We start from the raw sequence: 27,867 nt of genomic DNA on the forward strand, positions 1-27,867 counted from the left end.
CAATTACAGGCTATAATTCCGGTGTCAATGCTATCCTCTCATGGAGAGTGGCTTGTAAGGTCTCCATGAGCAGGACCATAATTCCTCTGCCACAGATATTGACCACTCTATCCTGCTCTCTAGGGGCTGAGACTGCCCTCACCAGCATTGGGTCTCCGTTTGCAATCATCTGACTTGAGACAACAACACAGCCACAGGACAACACTTCCCATTTATTAAGAGCAGCTTCTGCCATTAAGACAAATGAGAGAAAGCAGAGTTTAGATTCGATTAGATTCCCTACAGTATGGAAACAGGTCCTTCGTCCCAACCAGTCCACACCGACCCTGTGAAGGATAACCCACCCAGACCCATTTCCCTCTCACTGATGCACCTAACACTATGGGTAATTTTAGCATGGCCAATTCTTGTCCAGAAGTGGATTTCTCTCTAGACAGATGCTGCCAGGCCCTACTGATGTTCTCCAGCTAATTCTGCTTTTGTTTCCGATTCCCATCATCCACAGAGCACCACTCTATTTTAGGATTTACACATTCATTATTTGGTTTTGTGGTTAGAGGCAGCTGTTTCTGGTGAATGGCAGGATAAAGTAACTGTCCTCAGGCTTGAGTTGTTTGGGAGCAGCCTTCTGTCTCTCTATTGTTCTCTCAGCCAAGCTGTTACTCTGCCCAGAAACCAGTGTTCAGGAGCCAGTACTGGTAATGTGGTATTTTATCTCCTCTCCCACTGCTTGAACAAAGCAACAGTGTAAACACAACTCCAGTAACTTGTTTTCAAAACTACAGCCACTTCTTCCCCAGTCCTTGATTTCTAAGCAGTCCCTTTTCCCAGTCTTTTCATCCCCCTTCCAGCCCTTTCCCTGTAACCCTCGATTCTCTGACTGGCAAAAAATCTGAGTAGATAAACTATGACCTTGTTAAGTCTGCAACCTCAACAACACTTGCATTTATAAAGCGCACTCAACAGTAAGGGCCCCTAATGTGGTCATGAGATAGATTTTAAAGCAGGTGAGTTTGGGAAAGAGGTTTGAGGGAATCCTGAATCAGCTGAAGGCAATGCTGCCAGTGGTGGGGTGATAACAATCAGGATGTTTAAGAGACAGAAAGAGTCCAGAGATTTTGGGGGCTGCTGTTGGACGAGGGTTACAGTCATTGGGGGCATCAATGTATTGGGCAAAAGCCCCTCATTCCTGATGAAGGGCTTTTGCCTGAAACGTCGATTTTCCTGCTCCTCAAATGCTGCCTGACCTGCTGTGTTTTTCCAGCACCACTCTAATCTTGACTCTAATCTCCAGCACCCATTTCCACCGAGAGTCAATGGGGGGGGGGAGAACAAGGCCTCAACTGTCAAGCTAGGGGTAGATTTGAAAACGAGGATAAAATTATTTGTTAAGGATTATGATGATTACTCTCCCTATCAAACACTCCCAGGACAGGGTTAGATTCAGAGTAAAGCTCTCTCTCCACGATCACCCTTTGAACACTCCCAGCATAGGCTTAGATACGGAGTAAATGCTCTTCTGCCAAACCCCCCCCCCCCCCCCCCACCAAAAGAAAATCAGACCCCCCCAGGACAGGGACAGCAAGGGTTAAGATCGAGAACACCTGCTACTGCCAGCCTAGGTACTGACAGGCTGAGAGAGGCGTTAGTGCCAAAGCCCTGCCCACCCTGGTAATCGCTGTCAGCACTGGTTATGGCAGAGGTCTTGGTCAGGTGAACGGTTCCGTGTCCAAACAAGATAATTGGGTCACATCTTGTGTGAGATCTCAGAATGTAATCTGTTCTAAACGGATTGCTGTGGGTTTTCACTGGCCTGCTCCAGTCTGGACAGTGTTGTTGGGAGCTGTAAACTGTATACTTCGGGCAGCTGGCAGTGTTACTGTGATGAGAAATTCAGGATCCTGAAGGAAGACGATAGACCTTGGAAACGGGTGTGGGAACAGTGATGTCTTCCAGGGAGCTGTCAGGAGGTGCGTATTGGTCATTGTACATCGTCCTCTCTGTATGTCCAGGCTGAGGAAGGAAAGTGTTCTACATACTGTGTCTTCTTACAGTGGGAGATCTCTCCCAAATTTCAAAAGGTGCTGTCTGCAGTGTCCTTACGGTGGTTGGGCTCTGTACGGGATAATAAAGAAGGATTGGACTGCTTTCATTAAGAGAAGAATTATATCAATCATGCAAATTAATTGTGAGCGGTGTCAAAGATCGGCATTCATTTTCTCAAGCCCAGTGGTTACAGAGTAAAACTCTCACTGAACTCTGCCCCCCACCCCCCCGCCCCCAACCATCAAACACTCTCAGGATAGGGACAGCACAGGGTTAGATACAGAATAAAGCTCCCTCTACACTGTCCCCCCACCGTCAAACCCTCCCAGGGACAGGGACAGCACGGGGTTAGATACAGAGTGAAGGTCCCAACACCCCCCACCGTCAAACCCTCCCAGGGACAGGGACAGCACAGTGTTAGATACAGAGTTAAATTCTCTCAACGCTGTTTCCCCCCCCCCCCCATCAAACCCTCCCTGGACAGGGACAGCACGGGGTTAGATACAGAGTGAAGGTCCCAACATACGTTCGAGACACCACCCACGCCCTCCACCTCCTCCAAGACTTCCGTTTCCCTCGCCCCCAATGCCTCATCTTCACCATGGATATCCAATCCCTCTACACCTCCATCCGCCATGACCAGAGCCTCAAAGCCCTCCATTTCTTCTTCTCCCAACATCCCCAACAGTACCCTTCCAATGACACTCTCATTCATTTGGCCGAACTGGTCCTCACCCTTAACAATTTCTCCTTTGAATCCTCCCACTTCCTCCAGACCAAAGGCGTAGCCATGGGCACACGTATGGGCCCCAGCTATGCCTGTCTCTTTGTTGGCTATGTAGAGCAGTTGATCTTCCGTAATTACACCGGCACCACTCCCCACCTCTTCCTCCGCTACATTGATGACTGCATTGGCGTCACCTCGTGCTCCCGAGAGGAGGTTGAGCAATTCATCAACTTCACCAACGCATTCCACCCTGACCTTAAATTTACCTGGACCATCTCTGACACCTCCCTCCCCTTCCTGGACCTCTCCATCTCCATTAGTGACGACCGACTTGATACCGACATTCTTTGCAAACCCACCGACTCCCACAAGCTGCCTGAATTACACCCCTTCCCACCCTACCTCCTGCAAAAATGCCATCCTATATTCCCAATTCCTCCACCTCCGCCATATCTGCTCCCAGGAGGACCAGTTCCACCACAGAACACACCAGATGGCCTCCTTTTTTAGAGATCGCAATTTCCCTTCTCACGTGGTTAAAGATGCCCTCCAACGCATCTCGTCCACATCCCGCACCTCTGCCCTCAGACCCCACCCCTCCCGTAACAAGGACAGAACGCCCCTGGTGCTCACCTTCCACCCTACCAACCTTCACATAAACCAAATCATCCACCGACATTTCCACCACCTCCAAAAAGACCCCACTACCAGGGATATATTTTCCTCCCCACCCCTTTCCACCTTCCACAAAGACTGTTCCCTCCCTGACTACCCAGTCAGGTCCACACCCCACCCTCCCTGCCTGGCACCTTCCCCTGCCACCGCAGGAATTGCAAAACCTGTGCCCACACCTCCTCCCTCACCTCTATCCAAGGCCCTAAAGGAGCCTTCCACATCCATCAAAGTTTCACCTGCACATCCACCAATGTCATTTATTGTATCTGTTGCTCCCGATGTGGTCTCCTCTACATTGGGGAGACTGGGCGCCTCCTAGCAGAGCGCTTTAGGGAACATCTCCGAGACACCCGCACCAATCAACCAAACCGCCCCGTGGCCCAACATTTCAACTCCCCCTCCCACTCTGCCGAGGACATGGAGGTCCTGGGCCTCCTTCACCGCCGCTCCCTCACCACCAGACGCCTGGAGGAAGAACGCCTCATCTTCCACCTCGGAACACTTCAACCCCAGGGCATCAATGTGGACTTCAACAGCTTCCTCATTTCCCCTTCCCCCACCTCACACAAGTTCCACACTTCCAGCTCAGCACTGTCCCAATGACTTGTCCTACCTGCCTATCTCCTTTTCCATCTACCCACTCCACCCTCCTCCCTGACCTATCACCTTCATCCCCTCTCCCACTCACCTATTGTACTCTATGCTACTTTCTCCCCACCCCCACCCCCTCCTCTAGCTTATCTCTCCACCCTTCAGGAACTCTGCCTTTATTCCTGATGAAGGGCTTTTGCCCAAAACGTCGATTTCGCTGCTCGTTGGATGCTGCCTGAACTGCTGTGCTTTTCCAGCACTAATCCAGGATCTGGTTTCCAGCATCTGCAGTCATTGTTTTTACAGAGTGAAGATCCCAACCCCCCCACCATCAAACCCTCCCACCATCAAACCCTCCCAGGACGGGGACAGCACGGGGTTAGATACAGAGTGAAGATCCCCACTCCCCCCCCCCATCGTCAAACCCTCCCAGGACGGGGACAGCACGGGGTTAGGTACAGAGTGAAGATCCCCACTCCCCCACCGTCAAACCCTCCCAGGACGGGGACAGCACAGGGTTAGATACAGAGTGAAGATCCCCACTCCCCCCCCATCAAACCCTCCCAGGACAGGGACAGCACGGGGTTAGATACAGAGTGAAGATCCCCACCCCCCCCCCCCCCCCACTGTCAAACCCTCCCAGGACGGGGACAGCACAGGGTTAGATACAGAGTGAAGATCCCCACCCCCCTACCGTCAAACACTCCCAGGGACAGGGACAGCACGGGGTTAGATACAGAGTAAAGCTCCCTCTACACTGTCCCCCATCAAACCCTCCCAGGACAGGGACAGCACGGGGTTAGATACAGAGTGAAGATCCCCAATCCCCTACTGTCAAACCCTCCCAGGACAGGGACAGCACAGGGTTAGATACAGAGTGAAGATCCCCACTCCCCCCCATCGTCAAACCCTCCCAGGACGGGGACAGCACAGGGTTAGATACAGAGTGAAGATCCCAACCCCCCTACTGTCAAACCCTCCCAGGACAGGGACAGCACGGGGTTAGATACAGAGTGAAGATCCCAACCCCCCTACTGTCAAACCCTCCCAGGACAGGGACAGCACAGGGTTAGATACAGAGTGAAGATCCCCACTCCACCCCCCCCACCGTCAAACCCTCCCAGGGACAGGGACAGCACGGGGTTAGATACAGAGTAAAGCCCCCTCTACACTGTCCCCCCATCAAACCCTCCCAGGACGGGGACAGCACGGGGTTAGATACAGAGTGAAGATCCCCAATCCCCCACACCGTCAAACCCTCCCAGGACAGGGACAGCACGGGGTTAGATACAGAGTGAAGATCCCAACCCCCCTACTGTCAAACCCTCCCAGGACAGGGACAGCACAGGGTTAGATACAGAGTGAAGATCCCCACCCCCCCCCACCGTCAAACCCTCCCAGGACGGGGACAGCACAGGGTTAGATACAGAGTGAAGATCCCCACCCCCCTACCGTCAAACCCTCCCAGGACAGGGACAGCACAGGGTTAGATACAGAGTGAAGATCCCCACTCCCCCCCCCACCGTCAAACCCTCCCAGGGACAGGGACAGCACAGGGTTAGATACAGAGTAAAGCCCCCTCTACACTGTCCCCCCCATCAAACCCTCCCAGGACAGGGACAGCACGGGGTTAGATACAGAGTGAAGATCCCCACTCCCCCACACCGTCAAACCCTCCCAGGACAGGGACAGCACGGGGTTAGATACAGAGTGAAGATCCCAACCCCCCCACTGTCAAACCCTCCCAGGACGGGGACAGCACAGGGTTAGATACAGAGTGAAGATCCCAACCCCCCCCCCTACTGTCAAACCCTCCCAGGACGGGGACAGCACAGGGTTAGATACAGAGTGAAGATCCCAACCCCCCCTCCCATCAAACCCTCCCAGGACGAGGACAGCACGGGGTTAGATACAGAGTGAAGATCCCAACCCCCCCCCCCTACTGTCAAACCCTCCCAGGACAGGGACAGCACGGGGTTAGATACAGAGTGAAGATCCCAACCCCCCCTCCCATCAAACCCTCCCAGGACAGGGACAGCACGGGGTTAGATACAGAGTGAAGATCCCAACCCCCCCCCACCATCAAACCTTCCCAGGACGGGGACAGCACGGGGTTAGATACAGAGTGAAGATCCCAACCCCCCCCCCCCCTACTGTCAAACCCTCCCAGGACGGGGACAGCACAGGGTTAGATACAGAGTGAAGATCCCAATCCCCCCCACCGTCAAACCCTCCCAGGACAGGGACAGCACGGGGTTAGATACAGAGTGAAGATCCCAACATCCCCCACCGTCAAACCCTCCCAGGACGGGGACAGCACGGGGTTAGATACAGAGTGAAGATCCCAACCCCCCCCACCGTCAAACCCTCCCAGGACAGGGACAGCACAGGGTTAGATACAGAGTGAAGATCCCCACTCCCCCACCGTCAAACCCTCCCAGGACGGGGACAGCACAGGGTTAGATACAGAGTGAAGATCCCAACCCCCCCCACCGTCAAACCCTCCCAGGACAGGGACAGCACAGGGTTAGATACAGAGTGAAGATCCCAACCCCCCCCATTGTCAATCCCTCCCTGGATACCTGAGGTGTTCCCTTGCCCAGAATCCAGAGAGCTGTTTTCCCTGGAGCATCGGAGCCTTAGGGGTGACCTTGTAGATGTTTATATAATCTTGAAGGGCAAGATTATTTTCACAAGGGAGGGGAGTCAAGAACCAGAAGGAATAAGTTTAACGTGAAAGGGGAAAGATTTTCAAGAAACCTAAGGGGTACCTTTTTCACACAGAGGGTGGTATGTGTGTGGAATGAGCTGCCAGAGGAAGTGGTGGAGGCTGGTACAATTACAGCATTGAAAAGGCATCTGGATGGGTATATGAATAGAAAGGGCTTAGAGAGATGCTAGCAGATAGGACTACATTAGGTTGGAATATCTGGTCAGCCATAGAGGAGTTGGATCGAAGGGTCTGTACCTCCCAATGTCTCTATGACTGAAGGCAGAGAGAGATAGTGAACATGCTGATGTCTTCTGGCAACGACAACTGGGCACACTGGCACAAACCAATCAGTAACTTGCTGCTGGCCGAATCCCACTCTGCAACCCCTGTGCTGACCTGGTGGCCAGGTCTTACCTCTCCTCTCCCACTGCATGAACAAAGCAAGTGTTAACACAGCTCACAAGGAACTGGTTTGCAAATGTATAGCAATTCCTTCATCAGCTGGAAAGTCAGCATGTACACAGGCCCTTCAGCCCATACCTCCCAGTTCTCCCCAGTAATCCAGTCCCATTTACCCGGGTTTGGTCCATATCCCTCCATACCTATCCCATCCACGTCCCTGTCTAAATGGTCCTTAAATGGCAGTACTGTACTCACTTGCAGCACGACCTCTGACCCCCCCCCCCCGTTACAGAGACTCCCCACCCTCTGTGTGGAAAACATGCCCCTTTGTGGAACCTCTCACCTTAAACCTACACCCCCTCGTTTTAAACACCCCGAGAAGGGGGGGAAAAGCTGCCAGCTCTCCATACCTCTTGTGACTTTATAGACCTCTATAAAGGTCACCCCTCAGTCCCCTACACTCCAGGGAAAAACACAGTCCCCGCCTGTCCAACATCTCCTTGTACCTCACACCCTCCAGTCCAGGGAGCAGCCTCGTAAATCCTTCCTGCACCCTTTCCGGTTTAATAAGGTCCTTTCTATCGTCGGGTGACCAGAACTGCATGTTGCCCTTGGTTTTAAAACAGTACTTTTGCCATTTTAGTACAGAAGAGGGGGAGGAGATGGGGTCTTCACACTGACGATGGCTATCTGTTGGGTTTCAGGTCCTTGTGCATGTGCAACAGCTCTGAGTCTCCTTCAGGCAGCGCAGGATCTGCTCATCTGTCTGTGAGTGACCATCCGGCCCTGGTGGACAGGATGAACTCGCTGCTCAAGGAGGTGTTTGGTGATTCCCTGGAACAGTTACTGTGCTGTGTGTCAGCACAGGCAGACAGGAAAAGCCCAGGCATCAGTCATCGTGGCCGAAGGAGCCGGGAGGATTACCTGGGGCAGCTGCGAGCTCTGGAGGAGGAGAAGTATGTATCAAAAGCAGGGATTTGATGGCAGGCTGTTTGACTGGAAGTGGTTTCACAGCCTGGGTTCCTGACTTCCCCCCCCCCCCCCCAGCACATTTCACACATCCTGAAATATCATCCTGCAATTTATGACGCAGCTGTCCAGTATTTTGATTTTTAACAAGTTATTTGTGAGATGATTTTGCCCCTTTGCCTGTGGGGTTGCCCCCCCCCTCCCCCTCCCCCTCCCCCACACCAACGATGGGGAATGCTACAGGGTTACCCCTTTATCCTGTCCCACCACTGAACACACTGACGCCAGTCAAATACATTCGGCCTTCAGCCCCCTACTCCCCATACAGCACCATTCGGCCCTCTCTCTCTGTGGAAATGTCAGAGTTTGGTTATGGCCAGGGGAGGAGGCCATTCAGCCCATCCCTGCACCCTATCCCCTGTAGACATCCTTCCTATGAGAGCTTCTCCATTTTCCTTTTAAAGTCACCCAATGTGTGACTCCCTCCCTCACTGGCCCCTGCCCCTCCCAGGGCAGTGACCACTTGCTTTACAAAACATCATGTTCTCTCCAAGAAACACTGCCTTCCCAACACCCCAGCATCTGTGGACTCACTGCTCTCCACCAGCTCAGATTTCCTTGCTGTCTGCTAAAGATTTCCTGCTCTCCCCAGGAAGAAACGAGATGCAGACTTCGCCCAGCGGCAAGCAGAGAGAGCAGCCATGAGAATCCATCTGAGGGAGAAATACCAGCTCCAACAGGTATGGCCGCGGTCTCCACATATCATCCACCTCACTAGGCAGGACAGTACCCACTCCCTCAGCACTGACCCTCCCTCAGCACTGACCCGCCGACAGTGCCCACTCCCTCAGCACTGACCCACCGACAGTGCGGCACTCCCTCAGCACTGACCCTCCGACAGTGCGGCGCTCCCTCAGCACTGACCCTCCGACAGTGCGGCGCTCCCTCAGCACTGACCCTCCGACAGTGTCCACTCCCTCAGCACTGACCCTCCGACAGTGCCCACTCCCTCAGCACTGACCCTCCGACAGTGCGGCACTCCCTCAGCACTGACCCTCCGACAGTGCGGCGCTCCCTCAGCACTGACCCTCCGACAGTGCGGCGCTCCCTCAGCACTGACCCTCCGACAGTGTCCACTCCCTCAGCACTGACCCTCCGACAGTGCCCACTCCCTCAGCACTGACCCTCCGACAGTGCGGCACTCCCTCAGCACTGACCCTCTGACAGTGTGGTGCTCCCTCAGCACTGACCCTCCGACAGTGCGGCGCTCCCTCAGCACTGACCCTCCGACAGTGCGGCGCTCCCTCAGCACTGACCCTCCGACAGTGCGGCACTCACTTACCACTGACCCTCCGACAGTGCGGCACTCCCTCAGCACTGACCCTCCGACAGTGCGGCACTCACTTACCACTGACCCTCCGACAGTGCGGCACTCCCTCAGCACTGACCCTCTGACAGTGTGGTGCTCCCTCAGCACTGACCCTCCGACAGTGCGGCGCTCCCTCAGCACTGACCCTCCGACAGTGCCCACTCCCTCAGCACTGACCCTCCGACAGTGCCCACTCCCTCAGCACTGACCCTCCGACAGTGCGGCACTCCCTCAGCACTGACCCTCCGACAGTGTGGTGCTCCCTCAGCACTGACCCTCCGACAGTGCGGCGCTCCCTCAGCACTGACCCTCCGACAGTGCGGCGCTCCCTCAGCACTGACCCTCCGACAGTGCCCACTCCCTCAGCACTGACCCTCCGACAGTGTGGTGCTCCCTCAGCACTGACCCTCCGACAGTGCGGCGCTCCCTCAGCACTGACCCTCCGACAGTGCGGCGCTCCCTCAGCACTGACCCTCCGACAGTGCGGTGCTCCCTCAGTGGAAACCGTCAGTGTATCAGCATGGTTTCAGGGTCAGGCTTCTGGCTGGGAATCTCAGTGAGGAGTGAGTGCAGAAATAGATACACTGGAGATTTGATTAGAGAGCTGACAGTTCTCTCTCTCTCTCTCTCTCTCTCTCCGGACAGAATGAACAGGACAGGGAGAAGCTGAGAGCTGTGAGTCAGCAGCTGGAGCTGCCGGTGGAACTAGCTGCTATCGTTAATGTGGGGAAGAGACCAGAGGGTGCTCCCTCGCTGTTACCAGGGCTACCACAGCCTAATCTGACAGAGCTGACCAGTACAGCCCAGGCTGCTATCAGTCATCTGCATCAGGCCACACAAAGACAGTGCACTTTAATGTGACCAACTCTGGGTTTAGAGCCAGCACCTCAATATCTCAATCCCTCTGACTTGGTCTTGCAGCCAGCCATCTGCTGTTGGCAGTGTCTGGGGTGCTACTCTGCAATTTTCTTGATGTTTAGTTGTGGAGTCATAGAGATGTGCAGCATCTTCAGACCAACTCCTCCATGTTGACCAGACATCCCAATTTGACCTAGCCCTGTATGCCAGCACTTGGCCCATATCCCTCCAAACCCTTCCTATTCCTATACCCATACAGATGCCCATTAAACGTTGTAATTGTACCAGCCTCCACCACTTCCTCTGGCAGCCCATTCCATACATACACCACTCTCTGTGTGAAAAAGTTGCCCCTCAGATCCTTTTGAAATCTTTCCCCTCTCATGTTAAAGCTGTCCCCTCTAGTTCTGGACTCCCCCACCCTAGGACAAAGACCTTGGCTATTCACCCTATCTATGTGTTTACATGCCTCTGCAAGGCTCCCCTCAGCCTCCGACGTTCCAGGGAAAACAGCTCCAGCCTGTTCAGCCTCCCCCCCTATAGCTCAAACCTTCCAAAGCCGGCAACATCCTTGTAAATCTGCGCCCTCTCAAGCTGAATAACCTCCTTGGTACAGAAGGGCGACCGGAACTGGGTGCAGTATTCCGAAGGTAGCCTCACCAATGTCTTGCACGGCCGCAGCATGATATCCCAACACCGATACTCAACATCATTGTCATGGTCTTCCTCAAGTGTCTCCTCCCTGCGGCTGAGAAACTCTTCCTGGAATCGCAGTGTAGTTTCCAGCCACCCAGGGGCAGAGCAGCCATGACTGTCACTGTGTAATAGCGGCAGGAGAAATACAGAGAACGGAATCTCCCCCTGAACATGGTCCCTTCCACCTTACACTGTCACCTGGGAAACATGATGGGGCGTCCTCCTCTGCTTTGGCTACACCATGAAGTTTGTCCCCATCCTTCGCCAGCACCACGATGACACGGAAGTCATGGGAATGACAAATGGTCCCATCACTGACCCATTCCCTGTTCGGACCGGGGTCGAGCAGGACTGTGTCACTGTTCCCGACCTACCTCACTGCAATGTGTCACCTCACAGTCAGCCAGCTCCCCTCTGGAACCAGCAGGAAATGATTCAACCTCCGCCCCCCCACCCCCCCCCCCACCTTCAAACCGAAACCAAACTCACCCCAACCCAGTGTCATTGAGCTGCAGGATGTGAGTGATACTTGAGTGTACACAATCTCAGAGGATGTACTACAGGCCCGCCATCAGTACCTTTACAGAGGCATGTGAGAGGATGGGTCTCACCCTGAACATCCACCAGACAAAACTCCCTCATCATCCCGACCTGGGATTACAGAGCGAACAAGAGGAGACCTTAGAGAACACTGATCACTTCCAAAACCACGGGTGTGTCCCTGTCATCCAAAGCAGTTATTGATGAAGAGATCCAGCAGCACCTGCAGTGAGCTCACACAATCTTCAGCCGTCTGAGGGACAGGATGTTTAAAAACAACATCGGATCCTATGTCAATTGCTGGAAAAGCACAGCAGGTCAGGCAGCGCCTGAGGAGTAGGAGAATCAACGTTTTGGGCAACTGATGAAGGGCTTATGCCCGAAACGTTGATTTTCCTGCACCTCGGATGCTCCCAGACCAGCTGTGCTTTTCCAGCACCACACTCTTGGCTCTGACCTCCAGCATCTGCAGTCCTCACTTTCTCCCACATCAGCTCCCACACCAAGCTCATGGTTCACAGAGCTGTGATGGTTCCTCCCCTCTTGTGTGCATCTGAGTCCACAGCAGACACCTCAAGACACTGAGCAGTACCACCAATGCTGCCCACACAAGAACCTGTGAATCCACTGGGAAGACAGACACGCCAATCCCAGCATCCTCGACCAGGACAACATCCATGGCAATAGGGCACTGACCCCCCCACCCCCTCTCCAATAGACCGCGATGGGCTGGGCATGTTGTCTGCATGAGCGATCGCGAGCCTCCCCAAAGAAGAGTCTACTCCCAGCTCTGAAACAGCAGGTGAGCCCCAGGTAGACAGAGGAAGTGCTTCAGTGATCGCCTCAAGTCCTCACTGGAGAAATGCGGCACTCCCACCGACACCTGGGAATCACTCGCACAAGACTGACCAAAGTGGAGAAGGAGCATCCAGGAAGGCATCGAGCACCACGAGACTTGTCATCAGGAAAAGGCGAAAGGAAGGTGCTGCCACACCAATATCCCACCCACCCCTTTCCTGTGACCACCTCCTGCCCCAAGTGTAACAGAGCCTGCGGTAGCCACATCAGTATGTACAGCTCCCAACAACTACACCCTGAGAGTGGAACAGAGTCATCCTCACCTGTGAGAGACCACCCAAGATAATGATGACTCGACATTATGACCAACAATGGCAAGTGTGCCAAATACCACCTTCACTATCCTGTCTACCTGCAACAGAGAGATCTCGGTGTTCTGGTGTATAAATCCCTGAACATTGCCACCCAGGTTGATGAGGTTGTTAAGAAGGCATACGGTGTGTTGGCGTTTATTGGTCGGGGGGATTGAGTATCGGAACCACGAGGTCATGCTTCAGCTGTACAAGACACTGGTGTGGCCAAACCTGGAGTATTGTGTACAGCTCTGGTCACTGTATTATAGGAAGGATGGGGAAGCTTTGGAAAGGGGTCACAGGAGATTTACCAGGATGTTGCCTGGTATGGAAGGAAGGTCTTACGAAGAAAGGCTGAGGGACTTGAGGCTGTTTTCATTGGAGAGAAGAAGGTTGAGAGGTAACTTAATCAAGCCATATAAGATAATCAGAGGGTTAGATAGGGTGTACAGGGAGAGCCTTTTCCCTCAGATGGTGATGGCTAACACAAGGGGACACAGCTTTAAATTGAGAGATGATAGATATGACAGATATCAGCGATAGTTTCTTTACTCAGAGAGTAGTCGGGGTGTGGAATGGCCTGCCTACAACAGTAGTAGACTCGCCGACGTTAAGGGCATTTAAATGGGCATTGGGCATACATATGGATAATAATGTCCGGTGTGGGTGAGATGGGCAGCAGATTAATTTCACAGGTCTGCGCAACATCAAGGGCCGAAGGGCCTGTACTGCGCTGGAATGTTCTATGTTTTATGTTCTAACTCCACTTTCAAGGAACTATCCACCTATACCCCTAGGTCTCTTTGTTCAGCAACATTCTCCAACACCCTACCATCAAGTGTATAAGTCCTGCCCTGATTTGCTTGTCTGAAATGGAACACCTCACATTTATCTAAGTTAAACTCCATCTGCCACTCCTTGGCCCACTGGTCCATCTGATCATGGTCCTGTTGTGGTGTCATTTGCAAGCTTACTAACCATACCTCCAATGTTCACATCCATATAAATGACAAAGAGTGGTGGGCCCAGCACCAATCTCTGTGCAATATCGCTGCTCACAGGCCTCCAATCTAAAAATCATCCCTTTACCACCACCCTCTGTCTCCTACCTTCAACCAATTTTATATTCAACTGGCTAGCTCCCGCTGGATCCCATATGATCTAATATTGCTAACCAGTCTCCCATGGGGAACCTTGCTGAATGCTTTACTGAAGTCCACATAGACAATGTCCACCGCTCTGCCCTCATCAACTGTCTTTGTCATCTCTTCAAAAAACTCAATCAAGTTGGTGATTTCCCATGAACAAAGCCATTTTGACTATCCCTAATCAGTCCTTGCCTTTCCAAATACATGTACATCCTGTCCCTCAGGATTCCCTCCAACAACTTCCCCACCACCGAGGTCAGGCTCACTGGTCTATAGTTCCCTGGTTTGCCCTTACCACCCTTCTTAAACAGTGGCACCACGTTTGCCAACCTCCAGTCTTCTGGCACCTTACCTGTGACTATCGATGATACAAATATCTCAGCAAGAGGCCCAGCAATCACTTCTCTAGCTTCCCATAGAGTTCTAGGGTACACCTGATCAGGTCCTGGGGATTTATCCACCTTTCTGCATCTTACGATATCCAGCACCACCTCCTCTGTAATATGGACCATTTCCAAGATAATTATTTCCCCAAGTTCTCCAGCTTCCATGTCCTTCTCTACAGTAAGGACTGACACAAAATTCTAGTTTAGTATCTCCCCCACCTCCTGTGGATCCACGCATAGGCAGCCTTGCTAATGTCGAAGGGTTCTGTAAAGATTTGTAGCTGAGGTGCCTGTTGCCATGGTTGTGGGTATGGGAGCTGGGAGAGTGTATGAGCTGGGAGGGTGTGTGGGTGTATGAGTTGGGAGGGTGTGTGGTTGTATGAGCCGGGAGGGTGTGTGGTTGTATGAGCCGGGAGGGTGTGTGGGTGTATGAGTTGGGAGGGTGTGTGGGTGTGTGAGTTGGGAGGGTGTGTGCGTGTGTGAGTTGGGAGGGTGTGTGGGTGTGTGAGTTGGGAGGGTGTGTGGGTGTATGAGCCGGGAGGGTGTGTGCGTGTGTGAGTTGGGAGGGTGTGTGGTTGTATGAGTTGGGAGGGTGTGTGGGTGTGTGAGTTGGGAGGGTGTGTGGTTGTATGAGCCGGGAGGGTGTGTGGGTGTATGAGTTGGGAGGGTGTGTGGTTGTATGAGTTGGGAGGGTGTGTGAGTTGGGAGGGTGTGTGGGTGTATGAGTTGGGAGGGTGTGTGGGTGTGTGAGTTGGGAGGGTGTGTGGGTGTATGAGTTGGGAGGGTGTGTGGGTGTGTGAGTTGGGAGGGTGTGTGGGTGTATGAGTTGGGAGGGTGTGTGGGTGTGTGAGTTGGGAGGGTGTGTGGGTGTGTGAGTTGGGAGGGTGTGTGGGTGTGTGAGTTGGGAGGGTGTGTGGGTGTATGAGTTGGGAGGGTGTGTGGGTGTATGAGTTGGGAGGGTGTGTGGGTGTGTGAGTTGGGAGGGTGTGTGGGTGTATGAGTTGGGAGGGTGTGTGGGTGTATGAGTTGGGAGGGTGTGTGGGTGTGTGAGTTGGGAGGGTGTGTGGGTGTGTGAGTTGGGAGGGTGTGTGGGTGTATGAGCCGGGAGGGTGTGTAGGTGTATGAGCCGGGAGGGTGTGTGGGTGTATGATTTGGGAGGGTGTGTGGGTGTATGAGTTGGGAGGGTGTGTGGGTGTATGAGTTGGGAGGGTGTGTGGGTGTATGAGCCGGGCGGGTGTGTGGGTGTATGAGTTGGGAGGGTGTGTGGGTGTATGAGCCGGGCGGGTGTGTGGGTGTATGAGTTGGGAGGGTGTGTGGGTGTATGAGCCGGGCGGGTGTGTGGGTGTATGAGTTGGGAGGGTGTGTGGGTGTGTGAGTTGGGAGGGTGTGTGGGTGTATGAGCCGGGCGGGTGTGTGGGTGTATGAGTTGGGAGGGTGTGTGGGTGTGTGATTTGGGAGGGTGTGTGGGTGTATGAGCCGGGCGGGTGTGTGGGTGTATGAGTTGGGAGGGTGTGTGGGTGTGTGAGTTGGGAGGGTGTGTGGGTGTGTGAGTTGGGAGGGTGTTTGGGTGTATGAGCCGGGCGGGTGTGTGGGTGTATGATTTGGGTGGGTGTGTGGGTGTATGAGTTGGGAGGGTGTGTGGGTGTGTGAGTTGGGAGGGTGTGTGGGTGTGTGATTTGGGAGGGTGTGTGGGTGTGTGAGTTGGGAGGGTGTGTGGGTGTATGAGTTGGGAGGGTGTGTGGGTGTATGAGCCGGGAGGGTGTGTGGGTGTATGAGTTGGGAGGGTGTGTGGGTGTATGAGTTGGGAGGGTGTGTGGGTGTGTGAGTTGGGAGGGTGTGTGGGTGTGTGAGTTGGGAGGGTGTGTGGGTGTGTGAGTTGGGAGGGTGTGTGGGTGTGTGAGTTGGGAGGGTGTGTGGGTGTATGAGTTGGGAGGGTGTGTGGGTGTCTGAGTTGGGAGGGTGTGTGGGTGTATGAGCCGGGCGGGTGTGTGGGTGTATGAGTTGGGAGGGTGTGTGGGTGTATGAGTTGGGAGGGTGTGTGGGTGTGTGAGTTGGGAGGGTGTGTGGGTGTGTGAGTTGGGAGGGTGTGTGGGTGTGTGAGTTGGGAGGGTGTGTGGGTGTATGAGTTGGGAGGGTGTGTGGGTGTATGAGTTGGGAGGGTGTGTGGGTGTGTGAGTTGGGAGGGTGTGTGGGTGTGTGAGTTGGGAGGGTGTGTGGGTGTATGAGTTGGGAGGGTGTGTGGGTGTATGAGTTGGGAGGGTGTGTGGGTGTATGAGTTGGGAGGGTGTGTGGGTGTATGAGTTGGGAGGGTGTGTGGGTGTGTGAGTTGGGAGGGTGTGTGGGTGTATGAGTTGGGAGGGTGTGTGGGTGTATGAGTTGGGAGGGTGTGTGGGTGTATGAGCCGGGCGGGTGTGTGGGTGTATGAGTTGGGAGGGTGTGTGGGTGTGTGAGTTGGGAGGGTGTGTGGGTGTGTGAGTTGGGAGGGCGTGTGGGTGTATGAGTTGGGAGGGTGTGTGGGTGTATGAGTTGGGAGGGCGTGTGGGTGTATGAGTTGGGAGGGTGTGTGGGTGTATGAGTTGGGAGGGTGTGTGGGTGTGTGAGTTGGGAGGGTGTGTGGGTGTGTGAGTTGGGAGGGTGTGTGGGTGTATGAGTTGGGAGGGTGTGTGGGTGTATGAGTTGGGAGGGTATGTGGGTGTGTGAGTTGGGAGGGTGTGTGGGTGTGTGAGTTGGGAGGGTGTGTGGGTGTGTGAGTTGGGAGGGTGTGTGGGTGTATGAGTTGGGAGGGTGTGTGGGTGTATGAGTTGGGAGGGTGTGTGGGTGTGTGAGTTGGGAGGGTGTGTGGGTGTGTGAGTTGGGAGGGTGTGTGGGTATGTGAGTTGGGAGGGTGTGTGGGTGTATGAGCCGGGCGGGTGTGTGGGTGTATGATTTGGGAGGGTGTGTGGGTGTGTGAGTTGGGAGGGTGTGTGGGTGTGTGAGTTGGGAGGGTGTGTGGGTGTGTGAGTTGGGAGGGTGTGTGGGTGTATGAGCCGGGCGGGTGTGTGGGTGTATGAGCCGGGAGGGTGTGTGGGTGTATGAGTTGGGAGGGTGTGTGGGTGTATGAGTTGGGAGGGTGTGTGGGTGTGTGAGTTGGGAGGGTGTGTGGGTGTATGAGTTGGGAGGGTGTGTGGGTGTATGAGCCGGGAGGGTGTGTGGGTGTATGAGTTGGGAGGGTGTGTGGGTGTATGAGTTGGGAGGGTGTGTGGGTGTATGAGTTGGGAGGGTGTGTGGGTGTCTGAGTTGGGAGGGTGTGTGGGTGTATGAGTTGGGAGGGTGTGTGGGTGTATGAGTTGGGAGGGTGTGTGGGTGTGTGAGTTGGGAGGGTGTGTGGGTGTATGAGTTGGGAGGGTGTGTGGGTGTATGAGTTGGGAGGGTGTGTGGGTGTATGAGTTGGGAGGGTGTGTGGGTGTGTGAGTTGGGAGGGTGTGTGGGTGTATGAGTTGGGAGGGTGTGTGGGTGTGTGAGTTGGGAGGGTGTGTGGGTGTGTGAGTTGGGAGGGTGTGTGGGTGTCTGAGTTGGGAGGGTGTGTGGGTGTGTGAGTTGGGAGGGTGTGTGGGTGTATGAGTTGGGAGGGTGTGTGGGTGTGTGAGTTGGGAGGGTGTGTGGGTGTATGAGTTGGGAGGGTGTGTGGGTGTATGAGTTGGGAGGGTGTGTGGGTGTGTGAGTTGGGAGGGTGTGTGGGTGTGTGAGTTGGGAGGGTGTGTGGGTGTATGAGTTGGGAGGGTGTGTGGGTGTGTGAGTTGGGAGGGTGTGTGGGTGTGTGAGTTGGGAGGGTGTGTGGGTGTGTGAGTTGGGAGGGTGTGTGGGTGTATGAGCCGGGCGGGTGTGTGGTTGTATGAGTTGGGAGGGTGTGTGGGTGTATGAGTTGGGAGGGTGTGTGGGTGTATGAGTTGGGAGGGTGTGTGGGTGTATGAGTTGGGAGGGTGTGTGGGTGTGTGAGTTGGGAGGGTGTGTGGGTGTGTGAGTTGGGAGGGTGTGTGGGTGTATGAGTTGGGAGGGTGTGTGGGTGTGTGAGTTGGGAGGGTATGTGGGTGTGTGAGTTGGGAGGGTGTGTGGGTGTGTGAGTTGGGAGGGTGTGTGGGTGTGTGAGTTGGGAGGGTGTGTGGGTGTATGAGTTGGGAGGGTGTGTGGGTGTGTGAGTTGGGAGGGTGTGTGGGTATGTGAGTTGGGAGGGTGTGTGGGTGTATGAGCCGGGCGGGTGTGTGGGTGTATGATTTGGGAGGGTGTGTGGGTGTGTGAGTTGGGAGGGTGTGTGGGTGTGTGAGTTGGGAGGGTGTGTGGGTGTGTGAGTTGGGAGGGTGTGTGGGTGTATGAGCCGGGCGGGTGTGTGGGTGTATGAGCCGGGAGGGTGTGTGGGTGTATGAGTTGGGAGGGTGTGTGGGTGTATGAGTTGGGAGGGTGTGTGGGTGTGTGAGTTGGGAGGGTGTGTGGGTGTATGAGTTGGGAGGGTGTGTGGGTGTATGAGCCGGGAGGGTGTGTGGGTGTATGAGTTGGGAGGGTGTGTGGGTGTATGAGTTGGGAGGGTGTGTGGGTGTGTGAGTTGGGAGGGTGTGTGGGTGTATGAGTTGGGAGGGTGTGTGGGTGTATGAGCCGGGAGGGTGTGTGGGTGTATGAGTTGGGAGGGTGTGTGGGTGTATGAGTTGGGAGGGTGTGTGGGTGTATGAGTTGGGAGGGTGTGTGGGTGTATGAGTTGGGAGGGTGTGTGGGTGTATGAGTTGGGAGGGTATGTGGGTGTGTGAGTTGGGAGGGTGTGTGGGTGTATGAGTTGGGAGGGTGTGTGGGTGTGTGAGTTGGGAGGGTGTGTGGGTGTGTGAGTTGGGAGGGTGTGTGGGTGTCTGAGTTGGGAGGGTGTGTGGGTGTCTGAGTTGGGAGGGTGTGTGGGTGTATGAGCCGGGAGGGTGTGTGGGTGTATGAGTTGGGAGGGTGTGTGGGTGTATGAGTTGGGAGGGTGTGTGGGTGTGTGAGTTGGGAGGGTGTGTGGGTGTATGAGTTGGGAGGGTGTGTGGGTGTATGAGTTGGGAGGGTGTGTGGGTGTATGAGTTGGGAGGGTGTGTGGGTGTGTGAGTTGGGAGGGTGTGTGGGTGTGTGAGTTGGGAGGGTGTGTGGGTGTATGAGTTGGGAGGGTGTGTGGGTGTATGAGTTGGGAGTGTGTGTGGGTGTATGAGTTGGGAGGGTGTGTGGGTGTGTGAGTTGGGAGGGTGTGTGGGTGTAGGAGCCGGGCGGGTGTGTGGGTGTATGAGTTGGGAGGGTGTGTGGGTGTGTGAGTTGGGAGGGTGTGTGGGTGTATGAGTTGGGAGGGTGTGTGGGTGTATGAGCCGGGAGGGTGTGTGGGTGTATGAGTTGGGAGGGTGTGTGGGTGTATGAGTTGGGAGGGTGTGTGGGTGTATGAGTTGGGAGGGTGTGTGGGTGTATGAGCCGGGCGGGTGTGTGGGTGTATGAGTTGGGAGGGTGTGTGGGTGTATGATTTGGGAGGGTGTGTGGGTGTGTGAGTTGGGAGGGTGTGTGGGTGTATGAGTTGGGAGGGTGTGTGGGTGTATGAGTTGGGAGGGTGTGTGGGTGTATGAGCCGGGAGGGTGTGTGGGTGTGTGAGTTGGGAGGGTGTGTGGGTGTGTGAGTTGGGAGGGTGTGTGGGTGTGTGAGTTGGGAGGGTGTGTGGGTGTGTGAGTTGGGAGGGTGTGTGGGTGTGTGAGTTGGGAGGGTGTGTGGGTGTATGAGTTGGGAGGGTGTGTGGGTGTATGAGTTGGGAGGGTGTGTGGGTGTGTGAGTTGGGCGGGTGTGTGGGTGTGTGAGTTGGGAGGGTGTGTGGGTGTGTGAGTTGGGAGGGTGTGTGGGTGTATGAGTTGGGAGGGTGTGTGGGTGTATGAGCCGGGAGGGTGTGTCGGTGTATGAGTTGGAAGGGTGTGTGGGTGTGTGAGTTGGGAGGGTGTTTGGGTGTGTGAGTTGGGAGGGTGTTTGGGTGTATGAGTTGGGAGGGTATGTGGGTGTGTGAGTTGGGAGGGTGTGTGGGTGTGTGAGTTGGGAGGGTGTTTGGGTGTATGAGTTGGGAGGGTGTGTGGGTGTATGAGCCGCGCGGGTGCGTGCATGTGTGAGTTGGGAGGGTGTGTGGGTGTGTGAGTTGGGAGGGTGTGTGGGTGTATGAGTTGGGAGGGTGTGTGGGTGTATGAGTTGGGAGGGTGTGTGGGTGTATGATTTGGGAGGGTGTGTGGGTGTGTGAGTTGGGAGGGTGTGTGGGTGTATGAGCCGGGCGGGTGTGTGGTGTATGAGTTGGGAGGGTGTGTGGGTGTATGAGCCGGGCGGGTGTGTGGGTGTATGAGTTGGGAGGGTGTGTGGGTGTGTGAGTTGGGAGGGTGTGTGGGTGTATGAGTTGGGAGGGTATGTGGGTGTGTGAGTTGGGAGGGTGTGTGGGTGTATGAGTTGGGAGGGTATGTGGGTGTGTGAGTTGGGAGGGTGTGTGGGTGTATGAGTTGGGAGGGTATGTGGGTGTGTGAGTTGGGAGGGTGTGTGGGTGTGTGAGTTGGGAGGGTGTGTGGGTGTATGAGTTGGGAGGGTGTGTGGGTGTGTGAGTTGGGAGGGTGTGTGGGTGTGTGAGTTGGGAGGGTGTGTGGGTGTGTGAGTTGGGAGGGTGTGTGGGTGTATGAGCCGCGCGGGTGCGTGGGTGTGTGAGTTGGGAGGGTGTTTGGGTGTATGATTTGGGAGGGTGTGTGGGTGTGTGAGTTGGGAGGGTGTTTGGGTGTATGATTTGGGAGGGTGTTTGGGTGTATGATTTGGGAGGGTGTGTGGGTGTGTGAGTTGGGAGGGTGTTTGGGTGTATGATTTGGGAGGGTGTGTGGGTGTGTGAGTTGGGAGGGTGTGTGGGTGTATGAGTTGGGAGGGTGTGTGGGTGTATGAGCCGGGCGGGTGTGTGGGTGTATGAGTTGGGAGGGTGTGTGGGTGTATGAGTTGGGAGGGTGTGTGGGTGTATGAGTTGGGAGGGTGTGTGGGTGTATGAGTTGGGAGGGTGTGTGGGTGTGTGAGTTGGGAGGGTGTGTGGGTGTATGAGTTGGGAGGGTGTTTGGGTGTATGATTTGGGAGGGTGTGTGGGTGTGTGAGTTGGGAGGGTGTGTGGGTGTATGAGCCGCGCGGGTGTGTGGGTGTATGATTTGGGAGGGTGTTTGGGTGTATGATTTGGGAGGGTGTGTGGGTGTCTGAGCTCAATTCCTGCTTTGTATACCTTCTTCTTTTGACCAGAGCCTCAATTTCTCTCCGTCATCCATCATTCCCGATACCTTCGGGCCTTGCCCTTTAATAGGAATTCTCATTATCCCATTCTTAAAGGCTCCTCAATTTCCCACTGTCCGTTTACCTGTGAATACCTTCCCCTAATCAACTTTTTAAGGTTCTTGCCTGATACAGTCAAAATTAGCCTTCCTCCAATTTAGAACTTTAACTATTAGATCAGTCCTATCCTTTTCCATCACCATTTTCAAACTCTGCTATGAAAACAGTGCTCCAACGTTTGTACTTCCAAATAAACCTGTTGGACTATAGCCTGGTGTTGTGTGATTTGTCTTTTAAAACTAATAGAATTATAGTCACTGGTCTCAAAGTGCTCCCCCACTAACAGCTCCGTCACTTACCTTGCCCTAATTCCTAGGAGTAGGTCATGTTTTGCTCCTTCCCTTATAGATACATCCACATAATGCATAAGAAAGTTTTCTTGTGGACATTTAACAAATGCCTCTCCATTTAAATCCTTACTACTTGTGAAAATTAAAATCCTCTACCATGACAACTTTGTTTTCCCTCTAGAAGAGTGAAGTCTCCTTACATTTTTGCTTCTCGTTTCCCGCTGACTATTGGGGGTCCTATAAAACAATCCTGACAAGTTCTCCAGCAGGTTTCCACCCCCACTCACCCCACACCTCCTTGGGTGTCTGCATTTCCCACTCCCCTGATCCACTTCAAGTGCTGAAAGCTGCCTCCAACCCTCACTCTGAGATGTAACACTATCAAATCTCCAGCTCACTGGATCCCTCTCCTTACCCTCCCAACAGACAGTGGCCTGTTATCTACCTCAGGGTAAAAAAGGGAGGGAAAGCTTTCCTTAGAGCTCACGTTCAGGTTAAAAGAGTACAGCACTTTCCTGTGTATCTAACCCCGTGCTGTCCCTGTCCTGGGAGTGTTTGATGGGGGGACAGTGTAGAGGGAGCTTTACTCTGTATCTGACCCCGTGCTGTCCCTGTCCTGGGAGTGTTTGATGGGGGGACAGTGTAGAGAGAGCTTTACTCTGTATCTAACCCCGTGCTGTCCCTGTCCTGGGAGTGTTTGATGGGGGGGACAGTGTAGAGGGAGCTTTACTCTGTATCTAACCCCGTGCTGTCCCTGTCCTGAGAGTGTTTGATGGGGGGACAGTGTAGAGGGAGCTTTACTCTGTATCTAACCCCGTGCTGTCCCTGTCCTGGGAGTGTTTGATGGGGGGACAGTGTAGAGAGAGCTTTACTCTGTATCTAACCCCGTGCTGTCCCTGTCCTGGGAGTGTTTGATGGGGGGGACAGTGTAGAGGGAGCTTTACTCTGTATCTAACCCCGTGCTGTCCCTGTCCTGGGAGTGTTTGATGTGGGAGGCAGTGTAGAGATGGCTTTACTCTGTATCTAACCCCTGTGCTGTCCCTGTCCTGAGAGTGTTTGATGGGGGGACAGTGTAGAGGGAGCTTTACTCTGTATCTAACCCCGTGCTGTCCCTGTCCTGGGAGTGTTTGATGGGGGGACAGTGTAGAGAGAGCTTTACTCTGTATCTAACCCCGTGCTGTCCCTGTCCTGGGAGTGTTTGATGGGGGGGACAGTGTAGAGGGAGCTTTACTCTGTATCTAACCCCGTGCTGTCCCTGTCCTGGGAGTGTTTGATGGGGGGGACAGTGTAGAGAGAGCTTTACTCTGTATCTAACCCCTGTGCTGTCCCTGTCCTGAGAGTGTTTGATGGGGGACAGTGTAGAGAGAGCTTTACTCTGCATCTAACCCCATGCTGTCCCTGTCCTGGGAGTGTTTGATGGGGGGACAGTGTAGAGAGAGTTTTACTCTGTATCTAACCCTGTGCTGTCCCTGTCCCTGGGAGTGTTTGATGGGGGGACAGTGTAGAGGGAGTTTTACTCTGTATCTAACCCGTGCTGTCCCTGTCCCTGGGAGTGTTTGATGGGGGGACAGTATAGAGGGAGCTTTACTCTGTATCTAACCCCGTGCTGTCCCTGTCCCTGGGACTGTTTGATGGGGGGACAGTGTAGAGGGAGCTTTACTCTGTATCTAACCCCGTGCTGTCCCTGTCCTGGGAGTGTTTGATGTGGTAAGCAGTGTAGAGAGAGCTTTACTCTGTATCTAACCCCGTGCTGTCCCTGTCCCTGGGAGTGTTTGATGGGGGGACAGTGTAGAGGGAGCTTTACTCTGTATCTAACCCCGTGCTGTCCATGTCCCTGGGACTGTTTGATGGGGGGACAGTGTAGAGAGAGTTTTACTCTGTATCTAACCCCTGTGCTGTCCCTGTCCTGAGAGTGTTTGATGGGGGGCACTGTAGAGAGAGCTTTACTCTGCATCTAACCCCGTGCTGTCCCTGTCCTGGGAGTGTTTGATGGGGGGACAGTGTAGAGAGAGTTTTACTCTGTATCTAACCCCGTGCTGTCCCTGTCCCTGGGAGTGTTTGATGGGGGGACAGTGTAGAGAGAGCTTTACTCTGTATCTAACCCCGTGCTGTCCCTGTCCCTGGGAGTGTTTGATGGGGGGACAGTGTAGAGACTTTACTCTGTATCTAACCCCGTGCTGTCCCTGTCCCTGGGAGTGTTTGATGGGGGGACAGTGTAGAGGGAGCTTTACTCTGTATCTAACCCCGTGCTGTCCCTGTCCCTGGGAGTGTTTGATGGGGGGACAGTGTAGAGAGAGCTTTACTCTGTATCTAACCCCGTGCTGTCCCTGTCCTGGGAGTGTTTGATGGGGGGACAGTGTAGAGAGAGTTTTACTCTGTATCTAACCCCGTGCTGTCCCTGTCCCTGGGAGTGTTTGATGGGGGGCCAGTGTAGAGAGAGCTTTACTCTGTATCTAACCCCGTGCTGTCCCTGTCCCTGGGAGTGTTTGATGGGGGGACAGTGTAGAGAGAGCTTTATTCTGTATCTAACCCCGTGCTGTCCCTGCTCTGTGAGTGTTTGATGGGGGGACAGTGTAGAGAGAGCTTTACTCTGTATCCAACCCCGTGCTGTCCCTGTCCCTGGGATTGTTTGATGGGGGGACAGTGTAGAGAGAGCTTTACTCTGTATCCAACCCCGTGCTGTCCCTGTCCCTGGGAGTGTTTGATGGGGGATAGTGTAGAGGGAGCTTTACTCTGTATCCAACCCCGTGCTGTCCCTGTCCCTGGGAGTGTTTGATGGGGGACAGTGTAGAAAGAGCTTTACTCTGTATCTAACCCCGTGCTGTCCCTGTCCCTGGGAGTGTTTGATGGGGGACAGTGTAGAGACTTTACTCTGTATCTAACCCCGTGCTGTCCCTGTCACTGGGAGTGTTTGATGGGGGGACAGTGTAGAGAGAGCTTTACTCTGTATCTAACCCCGTGCTGTCCCTGTCCCTGGGAGTGTTTGATGGGGGGACAGTGTAGAGACTTTACTCTGTATCTAACCCCGTGCTGTCCCTGTCCCTGGGAGTGTTTGATGGGGGGACAGTGTAGAGGGAGCTTTACTCTGTATCTAACCCCGTGCTGTCCCTGTCCCTGGGAGTGTTTGATGGGGGGACAGTGTAGAGAGAGTTTTACTCTGTATCTAACCCCGTGCTGTCCCTGTCCCTGGGAGTGTTTGATGTGGTAAGCAGTGTAGAGAGAGCTTTACTCTGTATCTAACCCCTGTGCTGTCCCTGTCCTGAGAGTGTTTGATGGGGGGCAGTGTAGAGAGAGCTTTACTCTGTATCTAACCCCGTGCTGTCCCTGTCCTGGGAGTGTTTGATGGGGGGACAGTGTAGAGAGAGTTTTACTCTGTATCTAACCCCGTGCTGTCCCTGTCCCTGGGAGTGTTTGATGGGGGGCCAGTGTAGAGAGAGCTTTACTCTGTATCTAACCCCGTGCTGTCCCTGTCCCTGGGAGTGTTTGATGGGGGGACAGTGTAGAGAGAGCTTTATTCTGTATCTAACCCCGTGCTGTCCCTGCTCTGTGAGTGTTTGATGGGGGGACAGTGTAGAGAGAGCTTTACTCTGTATCCAACCCCGTGCTGTCCCTGTCCCTGGGATTGTTTGATGGGGGGACAGTGTAGAGAGAGCTTTACTCTGTATCTAACCCCGTGCTGTCCCTGTCCTGGGATTGTTTGATGGGGGGACAGTGTAGAGAGAGCTTTACTCTGTATCCAACCCCGTGCTGTCCCTGTCCCTGGGAGTGTTTGATGGGGGGACAGTGTAGAGAGAGCTTTACTCTGTATCCAACCCCGTGCTGTCACTGTCCCTGGGAGTGTTTGATGGGGGACAGTGTAGAAAGAGCTTTACTCTGTATCTAACCCCGTGCTGTCCCTGTCCCTGGGAGTGTTTGATGGGGGACAGTGTAGAGACTTTACTCTGTATCTAACCCCGTGCTGTCCCTGTCCCTGGGAGTGTTTGATGGGGGACAGTGTAGAGACTTTACTCTGTATCTAACCCCGTGCTGTCCCTGTCCCTGGGAGTGTTTGATGGGGGGACAGTGTAGAGAGAGCTTTACTCTGTATCCAACCCCGTGCTGTCCCTGTCCCTGGGAGTGTTTGATGGGGGATAGTGTAGAGGGAGCTTTACTCTGTATCCAACCCCGTGCTGTCCCTGTCCCTGGGAGTGTTTGATGGGGGACAGTGTAGAAAGAGCTTTACTCTGTATCTAACCCCGTGCTGTCCCTGTCCCTGGGAGTGTTTGATGGGGGACAGTGTAGAGACTTTACTCTGTATCTAACCCCGTGCTGTCCCTGTCACTGGGAGTGTTTGATGGGGGGACAGTGTAGAGAGAGCTTTACTCTGTATCTAACCCCGTGCTGTCCCTGTCCCTGGGAGTGTTTGATGGGGGGACAGTGTAGAGACTTTACTCTGTATCTAACCCCGTGCTGTCCCTGTCCCTGGGAGTGTTTGATGGGGGGACAGTGTAGAGAGAGCTTTACTCTGTATCTAACCCCGTGCTGTCCCTGTCCCTGGGAGTGTTTGATGGGGGGACAGTGTAGAGAGAGCTTTACTCTGTATCTAACCCCGTGCTGTCCCTGTCCTGGGAGTGTTTGATGGGGGGACAGTGTAGAGAGAGTTTTACTCTGTATCTAACCCCGTGCTGTCCCTGTCCCTGGGAGTGTTTGATGGGGGGCCAGTGTAGAGAGAGCTTTACTCTGTATCTAACCCCGTGCTGTCCCTGTCCCTGGGAGTGTTTGATGGGGGGACAGTGTAGAGAGAGCTTTATTCTGTATCTAACCCCGTGCTATCCCTGCTCTGTGAGTGTTTGATGGGGGGACAGTGTAGAGAGAGCTTTACTCTGTATCCAACCCCGTGCTGTCCCTGTCCTGGGATTGTTTGATGGGGGGACAGTGTAGAGAGAGCTTTACTCTGTATCTAACCCCGTGCTGTCCCTGTCCTGGGATTGTTTGATGGGGGGACAGTGTAGAGAGAGCTTTACTCTGTATCCAACCCCGTGCTGTCCCTGTCCCTGGGAGTGTTTGATGGGGGATAGTGTAGAGGGAGCTTTACTCTGTATCCAACCCCGTGCTGTCCCTGTCCCTGGGAGTGTTTGATGGGGGACAGTGTAGAAAGAGCTTTACTCTGTATCTAACCCCGTGCTGTCCCTGTCCCTGGGAGTGTTTGATGGGGGACAGTGTAGAGACTTTACTCTGTATCTAACCCCGTGCTGTCCCTGTCACTGGGAGTGTTTGATGGGGGGACAGTGTAGAGAGAGCTTTACTCTGTATCTAACCCCGTGCTGTCCCTGTCCCTGGGAGTGTTTGATGGGGGGACAGTGTAGAGACTTTACTCTGTATCTAACCCCGTGCTGTCCCTGTCCCTGGGAGTGTTTGATGGGGGACAGTGTAGAGGGAGCTTTACTCTGTATCTAACCCCGTGCTGTCCCTGTCCAGACCCTTGTGAGAACCAGTCTTCAGTCTGGGGGCTGAGCTTAACCCATTGCTTAACCCAGGAGCCTCAGGCCAGGGTCATACTGCTGTGGTCTGACCGAGTGTAAACCTGGATGAGACTGTGAATTGCTCTCTTCTCTCAATACTCTATGGAATGTAAACTTTGACAGATGTTGTAGGTGATCCCAGCTGTGTTAGGACCGGGAATAAAAGATCTGCTGGTTTTCAGCTGCCGATGTGATGGATGTTCCCAGTGGGATAGGGCAGGGAGAAAATGGCAGATCCTGGGCCATGTAATCCCAGCACCAAGTGAGGGATTGTTGTGCCCAGATACCAGCAGTTGGCATGCAGCCCCAGTTAGGAAGGGTATGGGTGGCGAGGAGGACGGATGTGGTGGGAGAAAGTGTGTAGTAAGTTTTATAATGAGTGGGGTTATGAGTGAGTCATAGATAAATCTTTGGAGGTGAGCATCGGCTGGTAGGACCTAGCAAAAATCCTC

General features: G+C 54.1%; 1 protein-coding gene across 1 annotated transcript; it reads left to right on the forward strand.

Annotated features, from left to right (window-relative positions):
- Positions 1-1,649: 1,649 nt before the first annotated feature.
- Positions 1,650-14,859, forward strand: LOC140453949 (complexin-3-like). The gene is made up of 4 exons (XM_072548820.1): positions 1,650-1,970; positions 7,859-8,110; positions 8,776-8,863; positions 10,138-14,859. The coding sequence occupies exons 2-4, from the start codon at positions 7,869-7,871 to the stop codon at positions 10,351-10,353; spliced, it is 546 nt and encodes a 181-aa protein (XP_072404921.1). The 5' UTR covers positions 1,650-1,970; positions 7,859-7,868; the 3' UTR covers positions 10,354-14,859.
- The last annotated feature ends 13,008 nt before the right edge of the window (positions 14,860-27,867 follow it).

Source organism: Chiloscyllium punctatum, chromosome 28 (genome assembly GCF_047496795.1).
Source record: "Chiloscyllium punctatum isolate Juve2018m chromosome 28, sChiPun1.3, whole genome shotgun sequence".
NCBI classification, from domain to species: domain Eukaryota; kingdom Metazoa; phylum Chordata; class Chondrichthyes; order Orectolobiformes; family Hemiscylliidae; genus Chiloscyllium; species Chiloscyllium punctatum.